Here is a 15,678-nt window from a genome sequence, read left to right as displayed (position 1 = left end):
ATTTACACCATCAATAAACATACAAAAAAGTGCTTTCCTGGATGCATTTAAAGACCAGTCCCAGAGCCCTAAACAGAGTGTATGAATTGGTAGAGTATCTTCTTACTGTCAAAGATTATGATTATTACTACTATTATTATCATTATTATTATCATCATCACTACTACTATTATTACTGGTGGTTGTGCTTGTTTTATTAATGCAGTTACTCATCAGCTTTTGAATATGCTAAATTATATTAATTTTCTGAAATGGAACTTCCAGTGTTGCTTTGGACAATCATGCCAATAAAGCCATCTTGACTTGACAGAGAGAGAGAGTGAGAGAGAGAGAGAGAGAGAGAGAGAAAGGGGAGAGAGGGAGGGGGAGAGAGAGAGAGATAGAGAGGGGGAGAGCAGCACAGAGCGAGAAACAGAGAGTGTGTGACCTTTTCCAGATGGTACAGTAATAATCCCTGTTTGAGACCCTGCTGAGGACTCCTATTCCCAAAGTCTGGAAGGTCCTGATAAAACACACACACACACACACACACACAGATGTATCTGCACGCACGTGCGCACACACACACGTATCTGCACACACGTGCGCACATACACACACACAGATGTATCTGCACACACGTGCGCACACACACACACACACACACCCCAATCTGCATCTGAATAGCTGTGCCACCCACACACCTGCAAATTCAGATACAAGTATACACACCTCACACACACACACACACACACCAATTCATAATATCAAAGATTCCTTTTTTTTTTATCATTAACTGAATGAATAATGGATAATCATGCATTGTTCATATCAGACACAATGGTGTTACACATCTCATTCACACACAACCACCCGAAGCACACACACAAGCAATCCCCCCCCCCCAAACACACACAACCACACACGCTCACAGGTTTATACTCTACACACGCATGCGCACACCCACACACACACTCCCTTTCATGTACACAAAGCCTATTGTGGCTGGTTTAATGAAGCTGCACAGTAGCATTTTGCTGCCTGAATCGTGTCTCTCACCATAACGCCTACTTTACGCCTTTTCACCATAATGGAACATCAACTCTGAACCTTAAACTCCCTTTCCTGCAAATCTTCACGTTTATAGATCATCTTAAAGTGAAGAACTGATTACTCTTATAAATAAGTACGCCGTAAGCTTCAGAAACGGCTGGGTAAGGCTCATTTACAATTTCATTGGTGCTACTGCCCCCTAGTGGATGACAAACACTGTTTTTTTTTTGCCATCTGAGCACAGGAAAAAAAATGTTAAAAGACATTATGTAAAACCTAGCTTATGGTTAATGAATTAAAGAAAGTTATATTATATACTACTGTAATAATATAATACAAATAATGTTTATTATATACAGTTATATTTTTCCATTACACACAGGAGGAAGGGGATGAAGGTGGATGTGTAAAATGGCTCAAAATGAAACCATTAACGTTTCCATTTTCAGTGTCAGGAAGAAGAGAGAAAACCATTTGAGAATGTTAATTCCTCTAAATTGCAATAATCAGTAAATGTTTGCTCTACATCTCATTTAGCTATAAATGTCAAACTGGATTATTGGAACATATTGGATTATTGCCTTTTTGTTCAACAATGGCACTTTGGGACATAATCCTACATCTGTGTCCAGTGGTTGTGTGGGGAAACTAGGGTTAGGGTAGTGTGTGAGACATGGAGAGAGAGGCGGAGAAATAAAAGAAAGGTGAATATTTATTTGTTTTGTTTGTTTGTTTGTTTGTGTGTGTACCGTTTTAATGGAGCTGCGGGGTTTTTCCCGCCATTCCTGCCTGCTGAGCTCGATAGTGCAGTGAACGTATGTCTTCCTCTCATACGAACCCAGAATAAACAACCTGGAGAGGGAGAGAGAGAGAGAGAGAGAGAGAGAGAGAGAGAGAGAGAGAGAGAGAGAGAGAGTGTGTTAAAACTGGCTCTCAGATATTGATCAGTTCTCCTTTTAAATGACCAGCAAAGACGCCGTTTGTCTCCTTTGGTCTTCCAGCGCCCTCTAGTGGAGGAAACTGTATACCACAAGCCTGACTGAAGACCACAGACAGGACGGCCGTCGTTAAGCGTAACTCATGGGGGTGTTGGAGTACACATATGGACTAACCCTAACCCTATGTTTATTTATAACGTCAAATTCACGGCGAGGCCAGTTTATTTATATAGCACTTGTAATAAACAGTGGCAACTGTAAAATGCTTTTCACAGACATTAAAATAACAGGAATAATAAAGTTTATTACATCTCAAGATCCATCATCTCTGGTAGATTTTCGCCGAAATAATTAAAAAGTTACAAAAACAATATTTTAAAATATAGTTATATAGTTGGCTTAAATAGAAAATGAATTTAAAAAAAATTTTAATAAAAGAATGAATCATCTTTTAATGTATTTTATCAAACTAAAGTAAATTTAAAGAAATAAAATATTAAATAGAAAAAAGTTCAATTATGTTTAATAAAAGATATAAAGTTCATAAATCCAAATTAAACTTATAAAGTGCCAAGATAAAGGAGGAAAATAAATCAATAAATGTAAAATAAATAAAAGCACACTGTAGTGCTGAAAATTATGAGTTCCATGAATTACATGGAATTCATGGCCTTAAAGTTCCGCCTACATTTCCATACAAGGCCTTGAAGACACGCCCACTTATAGTCTGCAGTCTGCTGGCCCGACATTACTGAAGAGAGGAAACTTTCCCTCCATTCTCAGACAGCCAGGGTCAATCGGCATACATGCGACTTGATTCAGTCAAATGCAAAACATGATTTTGGAGGCACTGCAGAACAGAACAAACGGGTAAAGGTGAACACAGTCACGACAGAGGAGACCTCGACGATCGTGAGCTCAACAAAGACGGAACCTCGGACATTCGGTACTGGACCGGATTCAAACTTTCTGGCTGCAGCCAGCAAGCTACTCTGTGCCAATTATGTCAACACGCTGCATCAGCTAGAGGTGGACACACAGCAACAGCAAAGTTTCGCACACACACGCACACCCTGGGTGTGTGTCAGGATAGGGTTGACCTCATAAATGGCCGACTACATGCATTATTAATGAGCGACTCTTTCTACCACCACACAGATACCTATGTTGGTGGGGTAGTTTGTGTGTGTGTGTGTGTGTGTGTGTGTGTGTGTGTCTGTGTGTGGAGAGAGAGAGAGAGAGAGAGAGAGAGAGAGAGAAAAAAACATTACATGCTCTATAATAAAATTCTCTAGAATTTCATCAGATCACCAAACAAAGAAACAGCCTACCAAGACTTTACATGCTAACCCACAGGTAATGTGGTGATAGTATGCAGTAACTGGGGCTCACTGCCAGGTGGCAGCATAGGACAGCAACAGAAGTTGATCTCACCAGCAGGTAAGCTCCAGCACACAGCTCACATTAGCAGGCATGAACAGGGCCTACGAAACCCGAGTCAGCATGGCTCTGACCCAGAACTGTGTAAATACTTAATAGTGGGGACACACCACTTCAAGACATGGTCAGAATCACATTCTAGCCAGATGTTATGAGTGTCAATGGAGCTGTCTGTTTAAGCCACAGTTGCAAACCAAAACCCCTCCCAACACATCACGTTCCTCCTTGTAGCAAACCAGGACCCACAAAGCGGAAACACAAGCTTCGAATTTGCCTTTTTGCTGTAAACAGCACTCACTAAGCGATGTGATTAGACTCGAATCAGGATACAATCCAGATAGACGTCGCTTGAAAAGACTGTGTGAATGATAAGGTGTTGGGCTGAAGCCAAAATAACTTCACCAGTCCAGGGCCTTGCTTAGCTAAGCCCACACACACAGACACATACACTACATCATCCTCTGCTTAGCAATCCAGCTTTGTAGTTGAACCCACTCAACTTTGACTACGGACGCTTTGATGACTAACCATCACTATAAAGTGGTGCTGATTCATGTTAACCCTTTTGCTAAGTGATTTACGAGCAAGTAATATTCTTCTGTTTTGTCAGAGTGCTGGCTGGTGCAACCACATGTGAGAGAGAGTTAGAACCCTTCGAAGACTCAGGCACTGCGAGGTTGTGGAATTCTCATTAGCATAGCATCCGCACACTTCTGTTGCGTCAGAGCCGGAGCTCCTCCTACCTGCTGCATTCAACAAGGGTCACACGGAGGCGTCCTTCCACCAATCGCATGTCTCCGATCGAGAACGCCGGCTCACATGACGACGCCGGTGTCGGCTGCACTTGGAATGGGAAGAAGGGCTTGTACCTGTCAATCAAAAAGAGGCAGACTGCTGTCAATCATCCGTCTGACAAACAACTGCACAGAGTGACAAAACAGCAGGCAACCGTGCAGGGCTTCAGTGGCTGTGTTACAGTATCTTTCACAGTAATCCCAACAGTATCATTAAGGACAACCGAAACAATCCCTTTCAATAGTGATCGCTCATAGCAGCCAACTGACTTTTTCGATCTAGAGGGAAGTTACGTAAATGCCTTTCACATGATCAGATGAGATTTGTGGTCCTTGAGCAATGACTGTAACTTCCTCTGTTGGATGGCCAAGTCACACAGCCAAGTACATCTGGCAAACAGTTTATGCAATTAGTTGTGTTCTAAGAGGGTGTAGCACCTCTGTAATGTAATTCATCTCTCTCTCTCTCCCTCCCTCTCTCTCTCTCTCTCTCTCTCTCACACACACACACACACACACACACACACACACACACACTTATACACAAACACTGATCATCACACATGCCTACAAACACAATGACCAGCAAACACAAACACGCATACGCACAAGCACATTCACACACACACAGTGGCCACTCTGTATTACCAGCAAACACACTGACCAGAGCACCACCCAACAACACACACACACACACACACACACACACACACACAAGAAAAACTCAAGTGCCGTCACGGAGAGCTGTTCATTAGCCTTGTACACGGAACCAGAACCGCATAGTTCTTGCTGTTTTAGCAGTCATAAAGGCCTGCAACACAAGGAAACAGGAAGCCCCCCACCACATTAGTACCCACACACTCTAGCCACACGGGCACCACTTTACATGGAAAGTGCTTTACATAATTAATTAAATGTTTTGTTTAATAATTTAACATATTACCAAATGAACAGGACAAGGCAAAGCAACCCCCAATTCTTTTTCCTGTAGTTTTGCACAGAGAGTTGTTTCAATCTCATCTCATTAAATCCCATACATTTATATAATAAATACCTTGTCTGATGGTAAGATTCTACAGTTAACAGATGCTTTATTCCACAGAAAGAAAATTTTGGGTTATTGGGTTGAGTTGGGTAATGTGGGTTATCCAGAGCATTATCGTTTACATCATCAGGTCGTTAGGTCAGTAAGCAATAGTCTGTTTTATCACATCTCCAGTTCCCCTCTATAGGCATCATGAGAATACTGAAAGAGGCTTCAAATGATGACATTTACAAAGCGTAAATTCCTGATCATATAAATACTGAAGGGGATCTGGAGTAACCCTACACACAGGTCACATGGTTTTATTAGCCTGAGAGGCACAGCAACCTTAGACACATCAAGCCCAGCTCCATTAATTAGCAGTTAACATAAAGCAAATAACAACTGTAACCCAAATCCAGACCTCACCTCATAGTGTGTGTGTGTGTGTGTGTGTGTGGTCTCATAGGTTATCATCTTAATGTGAGTGTTGGTGAAGTCCAACAAAATCCTCATCAACAAGGGCACAAAAAAACTCCAGTTTGGAAGCAATGTGCCATTATCAGAAGAGGCCAGGGTACGTAATACTTGGACCTTCAGAGGGAAGCAGGAAGTGACCTCATCTTGAATCATGGATCAGACATTCCAAACTCAGGACAAAAGATGTTTCACAAAAGATTGTACCCCCCCTCCCTCCCTCTCTCTCTCACACACACACACACACACACTCCCGAAATTCGACCCACTGTGTAAGGGCTGGCAGCTGCACCTCTCTGCCCTGCAAGACTCTTGATTAGAGGGACAAGTGTAGTTTGGGCAGCAGCCAGCAGGGGGCGGTGTGGGTCAGTGGTCTTCAGGATACAGTGACAGGAGAGTGTGGGTTACATGAGAGGGAGGACAGTTTACCCATAGGGTTGCTGACACACACACACACACTGTAGTGAAGTTGAACCAGCTGTTTGTTCCAGAGCAAATGAAAGCCACACTAGGTGCCCCTATCACTTACTCTCCACACACACACACAGCATTAAAAATGCAACACTCACAGACACAGATACTCATACAAGCATTTAGGATGTGTCAGGCACCACCGGGGGGAGGAAGCATGGAGCGGGAGAGAGAGAGAGAGAGAGAGAGAGAGAGAGAGAGAGAGAGAGAGAGAGAGAGAGAGAGAGAGAGAGAGAGAGAGAGAACGGGAGAAGAGTGGGAGAAATGGTCTCTTGCAGGCTGACCCAGTGGTGTTCCATTCTCCATGGCAAAATGGCTGCAGAATGTCACACAGTTTGAAGCTTCTTTGCCCGTAAACATCAGACTGAGCAGGTAGAGTCACCACTGCAGGGTTTAAATGTTCTTTGTGGACATGGTGCAGTCGTACCAGTCTTGGACCACTACCACTTCAGCGCAGAACGCGGCGTAGAACTCTACCGTATAATTTCCCCGTGTAGCTGTACAGTTTGCCAGACCCGAAAATCCCCCAGAAGCCTGGAGTTCAGGGGACAACCAAAGATGCAGTCTACCTGCATGGAAGTTCTACCCATCACAGAAACAGGCCATCCCCATCATGGCAACACAGCATCCTCAACACAGCAACACGCCACGCCGTCCCCTATGATGAACAGTACAACGGGGCCACAAAGTGAAAAGGTGTGTAAAGAGATCTGTGGTGTTTTGAGAGATCACTGCATATAGGTTAACAGATCACTGCATATAGGTTAACAGATTACTGCATAGATTATGAGATCACTGCATATAGGTTAACAGATCACTGCATATAGGTTAATAGATCACTGCATATACATTAACATATTACTGCATAGATTGAGATCACTGCATATAGGTTAACAGATCACTGCATATACGTTAACAGATCACTGCATAGATTATGAGATTACTGCATATAGGTTAATAGATCACTGCATATACATTAACAGATTACTGCATAGATTATGAGATCACTGCATATAGGTTAACAGATCACTGCATAGATTATGAGATCACTACATATAGGTTAACATCACTGCATAGATTATGAGATCACTGCATATAGGTTAACAGATTACTGCATAGATTATGAGATTACTGCATATAGGTTAACAGATTACTGCATATACATTAACAGATTACTGCATATAGGTTAACAGATTACTGCATAGATTATGAGATTACTGCATATATTATGAGATTACTGCATATAGGTTAACAGATTACTGCATATACATTAACATATTACTGCATATACATTAACAGATTACTGCATAGATTATGAGATTACTGCATATAGGTTAACAGATTATTGCATATACATTACAGATTACTGCATAGATTATGAGATTACTGCATATAGGTTAACAGATTATTGCATATACATTAACATATTACTGCATAGATTATGAGATTACTGCATATAGGTTAACAGATTATTGCATATACATTAACAGATTACTGCATAGATTATGAGATTACTGCATATAGGTTAACAGATTATTGCATATACATTAACAGATTACTGCATAGATTATGAGATTACTGCATATAGGTTAACAGATTACTGCATATACATTAACCAAATTACTGCATAGATTATGAGATTACTGCATATACATTAACAGATTACTGCATATACATTAACAAATTATTGCATAGATTATGAGATTACTGCATACTGGTTAACAGATCACTGCATATAGGTTAAGGAATACTGTGACACGGCAACTCCACACTACCTTATTGTCCTGAGTCTCAAATTAACCCATCGTTGCATATCCTTCATCTCTTTGGTTTCCTTCCACGCCACATTTGCTGAATGATTCATAGCGCCCCTGCTTAGAAACAACTCACAGCCCTTCACTGTCCGCTTAGGGGTCGTTTAGGTGGACACAGCGGGGGAAAAAGTACCCGAAGACGGGTACATGCTAGGTTCCATAAGCGTGCTAGGTGAGCATGCCTCTCCCAGAAACTCAGCATCTTTCTGAGTTTGAGAATAAACTTCCAATTGTAGCTTCATGTATCCTTCCCCTTTAGGACAGCAACCTTATCAGCGCCAGTGTCGTGGGCCAATTTCCAAACACGCCTTGGCTAGTTAAACACATCCCGAGTATGTGAAAAATCATGTACTGAACAATCCACTTAATTAGCGCCAAAACGAGGCACCAAAATCTGCATTGCAATTCGGTCCAGTAAATAGTGATCGTGCAGCAACAAGTTCCATATTAGTACCGGACACTCGACCCTACCCCCAACCCTAATCCCCGAACTCCTAACTCCTATACCCCAACCCCAAATCCCTATACCCCCAACCGCTACAACTCCATACCCACAAGATGTAATCCCTATAGCCCAACCAGTATATCCTTAATCCCTACACCCCCGAGCCCTAATCCTTATACCCACAACCCTTATACCCCTGCCCTCTAGACTCAGGATCCCTAATCTCTACACACCCCATCCCTATGCCCCCACGACCCCTATATACTAACCCCCAATTCCTGCAACCCCAATCCCTACACCCCCAACCCCTATACCCCAACTCCCAATTCCTGTACACCTGTATTCTCAAGGCCTAGACCCCAACATAATCTACACCATAACAACTACAACCCCCAACACCTTAACTACGCTGCCAAGAACAGCGATTGTTCCTCAGACTGTAATGAGGATAAGCAAACTCTAGTATCTTAACATGTGTGTGTAGATATACCGGTACTGTTGTGAGTGCGTACCACGTCTTCGATTAAGAAGGAAGTAACAAATATAGACCATCTTTGCACTGGGGGGCCATAGAGATCAGTAGTAGAGAGGCTGAGCCTTAGAAACTTTATTGATACAATACATATAATTACAGTTTTAGAATTACAATTATTTACAATTACTTACAACTATTGTAGTCTTTATGGTAGCTACTTCTTACAATTGCTTTGAACAAACATGGAACTTCATTGCGATTCTTGCCTTTGTTTACTAGGGGTTAGCTCATCACGCTTTGTTTACAATCATTACGCAAGGAGCTCCAGTATCTAATGACACTGTTCATTAGACGGGGAGTGGCGTGACGGACCTTTTAATTAGGGGCGTAAAAATCAGACCGTTTCGTTACCACTCGACTGCACAGTCGCGAACCGAATACGTGCCGTTACGTCACAGGCTTCGTGATGCGATGGATCCGCACCGCTGAAATGTCACGGTGACGTCCCGTTTTCCGAGTGGAAAAGAAAACCGTCGTCCTGATGACTAGTAAGGCAAAATTAAAAAAAGAGGGAGAGAGAGTGACAGCATACGAAAGCGAGAGAAAGAGGGGGAGGGTTTTTGTTTTGTTTTTTTAAAGAGGAAGACAGTAAGTGCGTGTCCAAAAATAGCGGAAAACTGAAGCAGAAATAAAGCAGTTTAGTGGAGTACGTGGGTGATCGGCACCTATAGTCCCCACAAAGAAATACCTCTGACCCCACTAGCCTGTAGTCTGCACTGCTGGCAAGCCTGTCACTATCACGACATTTTAGCTGACAATTCATTGTCCTACAAATAACTGCTATTAAACAATTTGTCTGGTTTTTTATTTCACTATTTGGAGTATGCCTGCATGCCTATAAATACTATAATAATAATAATAATATAAAAGTAACCCCCATGATGAAGTACCTTATTTATTTAGCAGCGTACTATGGGAAATAAAACAAATTACATTTGCATGCTTATAATAACTGCAAAACAAACTGCACTATCAAAATGAGCTGCTAATCAAAACAAACTACGGCCAAAGCATGTGCTCAACAAACTGATGGGGATGTTGGCAAAGCCGGTTTCATGTGCACGTGGTCGAAGTGCTTGTGCCCTCGTTCAGGAGCAGAGTCTCGACACGTTTCGTAGCGAGGCTTCTCTTCTGCTCATTTTTAGCCATTTTTATGCACATACAGGGTGAGAAACTACAGAAGTAAGCAGTTTGAAATCGCTTAATAACTCTCCACTTCCTTACGTGAAGATCTCCCCAACACCGAACTCCACTCATACTACTCCACCTCTGAATCGACTCTACGCTGGGTGACTCCTCTCTGCCCTTCTGTGACTTGGTACTGGATGGTATTCAGGATTAATTCATTTAATTCAGGGCGCATATGCGAGTTGAGTTGAGCTGAGGCAGGACGCATATTTGAGTTGAGTTGAGGAAGAACTGATACAATGATGAGCGATGTTTATTTATGGCAAATCCATTCTCATTAACCTTGGGAAACATAACACAAAGTTAAAAATAGATATATATTTTAAAAACAGTTTCTTACATTTATAAAATATAGCTAAAAATACATCTTAAAAATAGCTAAAATATATCTCAAAATAAAGTTAAAAAAAATGTTTTTATACTTGTGCACTTTTAAGTCTCTCCCTCTCTCTTTCTATCAATCAATCAATCAATCAATCAATCATTCACAATATCTGATTGGCTAAAACCAAAAAAGGAAAAAAAATGTCAAAGTCTACTGTGGTTTCTGCCTCGATCTTCCAGCCCAAACAGAAGCTTTCCTGTGTGATAATTCTTCTCCAAACAAACACACACCCTTCAAGTTCACATGGCAGGCACTGCAAATAAAGTGAGCCTCTGGGTGTTGGGGGTGAGCTGTACTGCCGCATTTAAAGGAAATCTTTGACTCCACTGTGCCAGCTGACCTGCAGTGTGTGCGAGACTCTTATCGGCTGCGTGCCGTAAACACCATTAAACTTTTAACACCTGAATGTTCGCATGACTTCGGCACAAAGTCCCGAGGTGCTCCAGCATGTTCTGCCAACAAGCTCAGCAAGACCAAAGAGACAACATGTCAATACCACTGACCTAATAACACATGCCTGACACCCAGTGATCACGTCAGCATGTGTCTGTGTGTGTGTGTTTTAAAACTGGAGGAGTGTAGCACTGAAACTGAGCTCAGGCCATTGGCAAGTTGGTTGTCCTGTGAAATCTATAAAGCATTTGGCTTCAGGGAGCTAATATCTGCAGAACTGGTTGTGAGAGAGCGAGTCAACAACACTGATTCTGTGCTGTAAGGGTCTGGGTACTGTATAACTGAAGTTAGAACTTAAATGCTGAGCTTGAAATGCAGAATGCGTGTGTGTGTGTGTGTGTGTGTGTGTGTGTGTGTGTGTGTGAGTGTGTGAGAGAGAGTGTGCGAGAGAGAGAGAGAGAGAGAGAGAGAGAGAGAGAGAGATCGCGATAGAGATATCAGTGAGTAGAGGGGGTTGCAGATATACTACACAGTGCTTGAAGCCTACACACAAGGTCATTGGTAGCTGCAGGATGAAGAACAGGGTTGAGTGAGAGAGTTGATGGGGGGGGGGGTGTTCTACTACCTTACTGATGTCCTTAACTCCGGCAAAGACATTAGAGAGGAAAGGAAGGGAGGGAGAGAACCAGATACCATCCTCAAAGGCGCGGGGCGAGGCAGGGCTCAAATAAAGTCCAATATTCAGTATTGATGCAAATTATTTAGCTTGCACTTCCTGGGCTCTCATTAAAACCTCACACGGTTCACACTTTCGCTTCCAGCAGTCGAGCAAAAAGACTACAGCAGCACATAAACTGTAGTCGTTCAAAGAAAAGTCGGGTATCAGGAATCCAGACCCCACTTCACTGTAGGACCCGGTAGAACATCCGCTACACAGCAAGTGCATCTGTGCCACACTATGTTAATGCACTAATAATTAAAAAGAACACAAGGAAATGACAAATTGGGCAACAATTTGATTACACCTATGGCTCTCTGAGCAATCATAACCACTCAGTCAGCAACTGATTCTACCCATTCAGAAATAATCTTTAAACCTTGAAACACATCTCAAAAGTACAACGTGGTGTGAAGGACCCAAAAGACCAGCCCTGTGGCCAGTGGCCTGATGCATCATCAGACACAGCAAAAGGGCCTTCGGAAACACACAAGCGCACCGTCCAAATGAACCCAGCCTTTAATATCTTAACATGCATAAGAATAACATTACATCTTAACATAAGCAACAAAAGTACAGCTTAATATACATATAAAACAATAACAATATAGCTTAATATGTTTAATATTTACTATATAGCTTAATATATGTCGGAGTAGGTTGTTTCTATATTGTATTATATATCCTATCTTCTAATATAAGGTCTCAGAATATCTGCATGTGCACACGTGTACATGCAGACATACTCACACATTCATGTAAAAAAAGAATAAAAACATACTTACTCTCTGCTAAGATAACCACAAGAAAGTGTGTTCATGGCTGTTCCTCGGCAGTAGACTACTGAAATAAACAGCAAGACTTTCTGCACTGCTTCTACTGCCCAAGATGAAGTCATGTCTCATATTCTGTGAAATGTTTGGCATTTTAGTTGCCATTCCTCTGCCCTTCATGCTGCATTTTCTCTGGATTTCCAGAGAAAGAGAAACACCTCTCCTCCCTTGGGAGAAAAACTCTTCACATCTCCCCATTCCCTGGCGCGCCTGTAGTCAGATCCTGGGGAGGATCCGTCTCTTCTCTGTATCGCCGATAGCCTAGGTGTACTTGTACTGTCACGTATATAAAGTTATTCTGTTTTTGTTGCATATAATAAAGGTATACTCTTACATATTTAAACTATACTGTTGACACCCACACTCTTAGCACTGTGAGTATTATTGCATGGAGTTTGTATATTAACTTCTTTTTAGCAGACCTGCATGAAAAGGGAGAAAACATGAAAGAATAGTGCCACAACTTTGCATTTCCTGCTTCTTATCTACACTCACATCCTATACATATAGACAGAAACACGAAGTTATAAAACAACCATTACATCTTAGCTGCAAAGCCCTGTGGTGTAGTTTACCACAACGTAGATAGTCAAAATGGTAGTGAAGTACACAAAACATGTGGTTTCTCTGGAGACTCTGTACTTCCCTACAATTGTGAAATGTACATAGGCTGTGAAGCAGCCCAAAATGTGCTTCCTAAGGTTGGACAACCAATCCTTGCAAGGAAAAACCAGCAGGCACTCAGTGTTACCAGAGTTACAGAAGCAACAGGTGCTCACAATGTTACCAGGGTTACAGAAGCAACAGGTGCTCACAATGTTACCAGGGTTACAGAAGCAACAGGTGCTCACAGTGTTACTAGGCTTACAGAAGCAACAGGTGCTCAAAGTTGTACAAAGATTGGGAAGCAAAAGGCACTCAGAGGGTTTTGAAAGGAAAACTTTTTACAAATGCTTTTATTCAGATCTTTTACTGTAAATGTTTGGCTGCCTAAAGTTGATCTACTGTAGCACCATAAAGGGAAAACAATAAACATCAGGGAGGCTGCATGCTGGCAGATAAGTGAGATCCTGCACATTAGTCTCTGTCTGAATGCCATTCTCATGCTTGGCTCGCTCACTGGGGGCTTGGACTTGGACATTTGTAAAGCTGCTTTGTTACAACAACTGTTGGAAATAGCGCTATAGAGATAAATTTGACTTTGACATTTAGCATCTTGGGATCAGGAGTCTGTATTACTTTAACAGCAGAGAAGCCAAAGTTTTTCAAAACAAAAAAAGCAAAACAAACCTCTGCTTGTTTGAAGCAGCTTCTCAAATTCTACTAGTATCTTTCTCTTGATCCAGTCTCTCCAAACCTGTGCATGAATCCTGTCTAGGGAATTGCTCTCATCGACCTCGGAAGAAACCTCACGCGTCCCCAAAATCGATGACAGACAAGAGATTTACAAGACCGTTTGCGAAAATGACTACAGTAACCAAGTAGGTCTTATGCACCTGTGCATGCGTCATTCAGTAAGGGGTTGTTGTTTTTTTTACCTTATCTTGTAGTTGGGCAGTGTGTGTTTCCTCTTGATGACTCGTTTTAGCTGGTTCACTATGATGGATGTGAGCTGGGGCAGAGGGCGGCCTTCAAACTGCGACTTCACCTCGAAGTCGATCAGAGGGTCCTCCAGAAACGAGAAGGACCAGTGCGTAAAAGGCATGCGGGTAAACTGCAGTTTCAGACGGCCTGCCACCCGGGTCATCTTCACGAACAGGTAGGCGGACTTCCCGAACACCAAATCTACGTCGATGGCCAGATGAAAGCCCCCGTTGTATTCCAGGTCGACTTCGAAATTGAGCTCCTCTGGCATGCCGTCCTCGTTGACAGCGACGGGCTTCATGAGTTTAGCCGTTTTGAACACCGGCACGGAATTGCCCAGCGATATGTCTCGTAGGCTGAGCGCTTCCAGCAGGCGCCCAGCCGTCTTGGTCTGGAGGAGCTCCTCGAATTCTACTCGTATCTTTTTCGTGATCCAGTGTCTGACCACCGGCGTGTCCCGGAGCTCCCGGAATAGAAACAAGATGATTGCGTTTAAGAAACCGCACGTCTCCGCTTTGGTAGTTTGCAGAGGCTCGTTTAGGAAAGGGGGCTGTCTTGGGCCACCGGTGCCGAGGGCATTCGCGTCCTGTTGCTTGGGAGAGGTAGCCTCTTGCGGTCGGGACGCGGTGGCGGTCGTGTTTTCCTGCTGCTGGAGCGACTCGGTCGGGTGCGGGTTACTGAAGTAATCTTTCAGCGCAGGATCGGGAGCGGCTTTCACATACTGCACCGTCCTGCCGACGCGCTCGGGGCTCCTCCGGTACAGCAGCGCCAGCTGCAATAGCAGCGTGACAACAGCGCCGCAAAACGCTGAAATCAAGATCAAATAAATCATTTTTCTCCGGTGTCCCCGTCGCTGTAACCTCGTTAAACCGACTTCATGTTTCACGGCTTAGGCGAATTAACAAAATAAAAGCGAGTTCCACCTGGCCGCTCACAAAGCTGCTATATCATCTGCCTTTTTCCTGGGCTCCGGAGGCCACAGCTGATTGGGCGGACGTGCCCTGGGTGCGTGATGACGGCACTGCTGTCTTACGTCGGTGCCAGAACTTGATGAACGTATAAGTGACCGGAAGCACAATCGTTCAGTTGATTAAAAGTCACCGGACAAATCATTTTGACACTATTGTGTCTATACTACAGTTTACACTGCAAAAAATGTGTGTGTGTGTGTGTGTGTGTGTGTGTGTATATGATATATATATATATATATATATATATATATATATATATATATATATATATATATATATATATATATATATATATATGTATGTATGTATGTGTATATATATATATATATATATATATATATATATATATATATATATATATATATATATATGTATGTATGTATGTGTATATATATATATATATATATATATATATATATATATATATATATATATATATATATATATATATATGTATGTATGTATGTATGTATGTTAAAACGAAGACGATTTAAAATGTGTTTGGCGTTTTTAATCAAGTTGATAAAAATCTTTGAAATAGGGTGATAAATTGCTTAAAGTTCATGTAGGTCTAAGAAGACTAAGATGTAATTATTCCATACTCTAAAATCTTTGCTAAGCACTAATAACCAATGG

The 15,678-nt window shown here is 42.2% G+C and overlaps 1 protein-coding gene across 1 annotated transcript in view; it reads right to left on the bottom strand.

The window, feature by feature from the left end:
* Window positions 1-15,178, bottom strand: part of pdzd8 (PDZ domain containing 8) — a 30,915-nt gene extending 15,737 nt beyond the window's left edge. The window contains exons 1-3 of the mRNA XM_027017826.3: window positions 14,026-15,178; window positions 4,154-4,279; window positions 1,782-1,884 (exon numbers count right to left, since the gene is read on the bottom strand). Of these exons, the coding sequence (XP_026873627.2) occupies window positions 1,782-1,884; window positions 4,154-4,279; window positions 14,026-14,903 (1,107 nt within the window). The 5' untranslated portion in view covers window positions 14,904-15,178. The remainder of the gene's footprint in view (window positions 1-1,781; window positions 1,885-4,153; window positions 4,280-14,025) is intronic.
* Between the last annotated feature and the right edge of the window lie 500 nt (window positions 15,179-15,678).

The sequence above is a fragment of the Electrophorus electricus genome, chromosome 10 (assembly GCF_041902795.1).
Source record: "Electrophorus electricus isolate QZ-2024a chromosome 10, ASM4190279v1, whole genome shotgun sequence".
NCBI classification, from domain to species: Eukaryota; Metazoa; Chordata; class Actinopteri; order Gymnotiformes; family Gymnotidae; genus Electrophorus; species Electrophorus electricus.
Note: the sequence above shows the minus strand (reverse complement) of the source record. Positions and strands in the feature narration are given on the sequence as shown.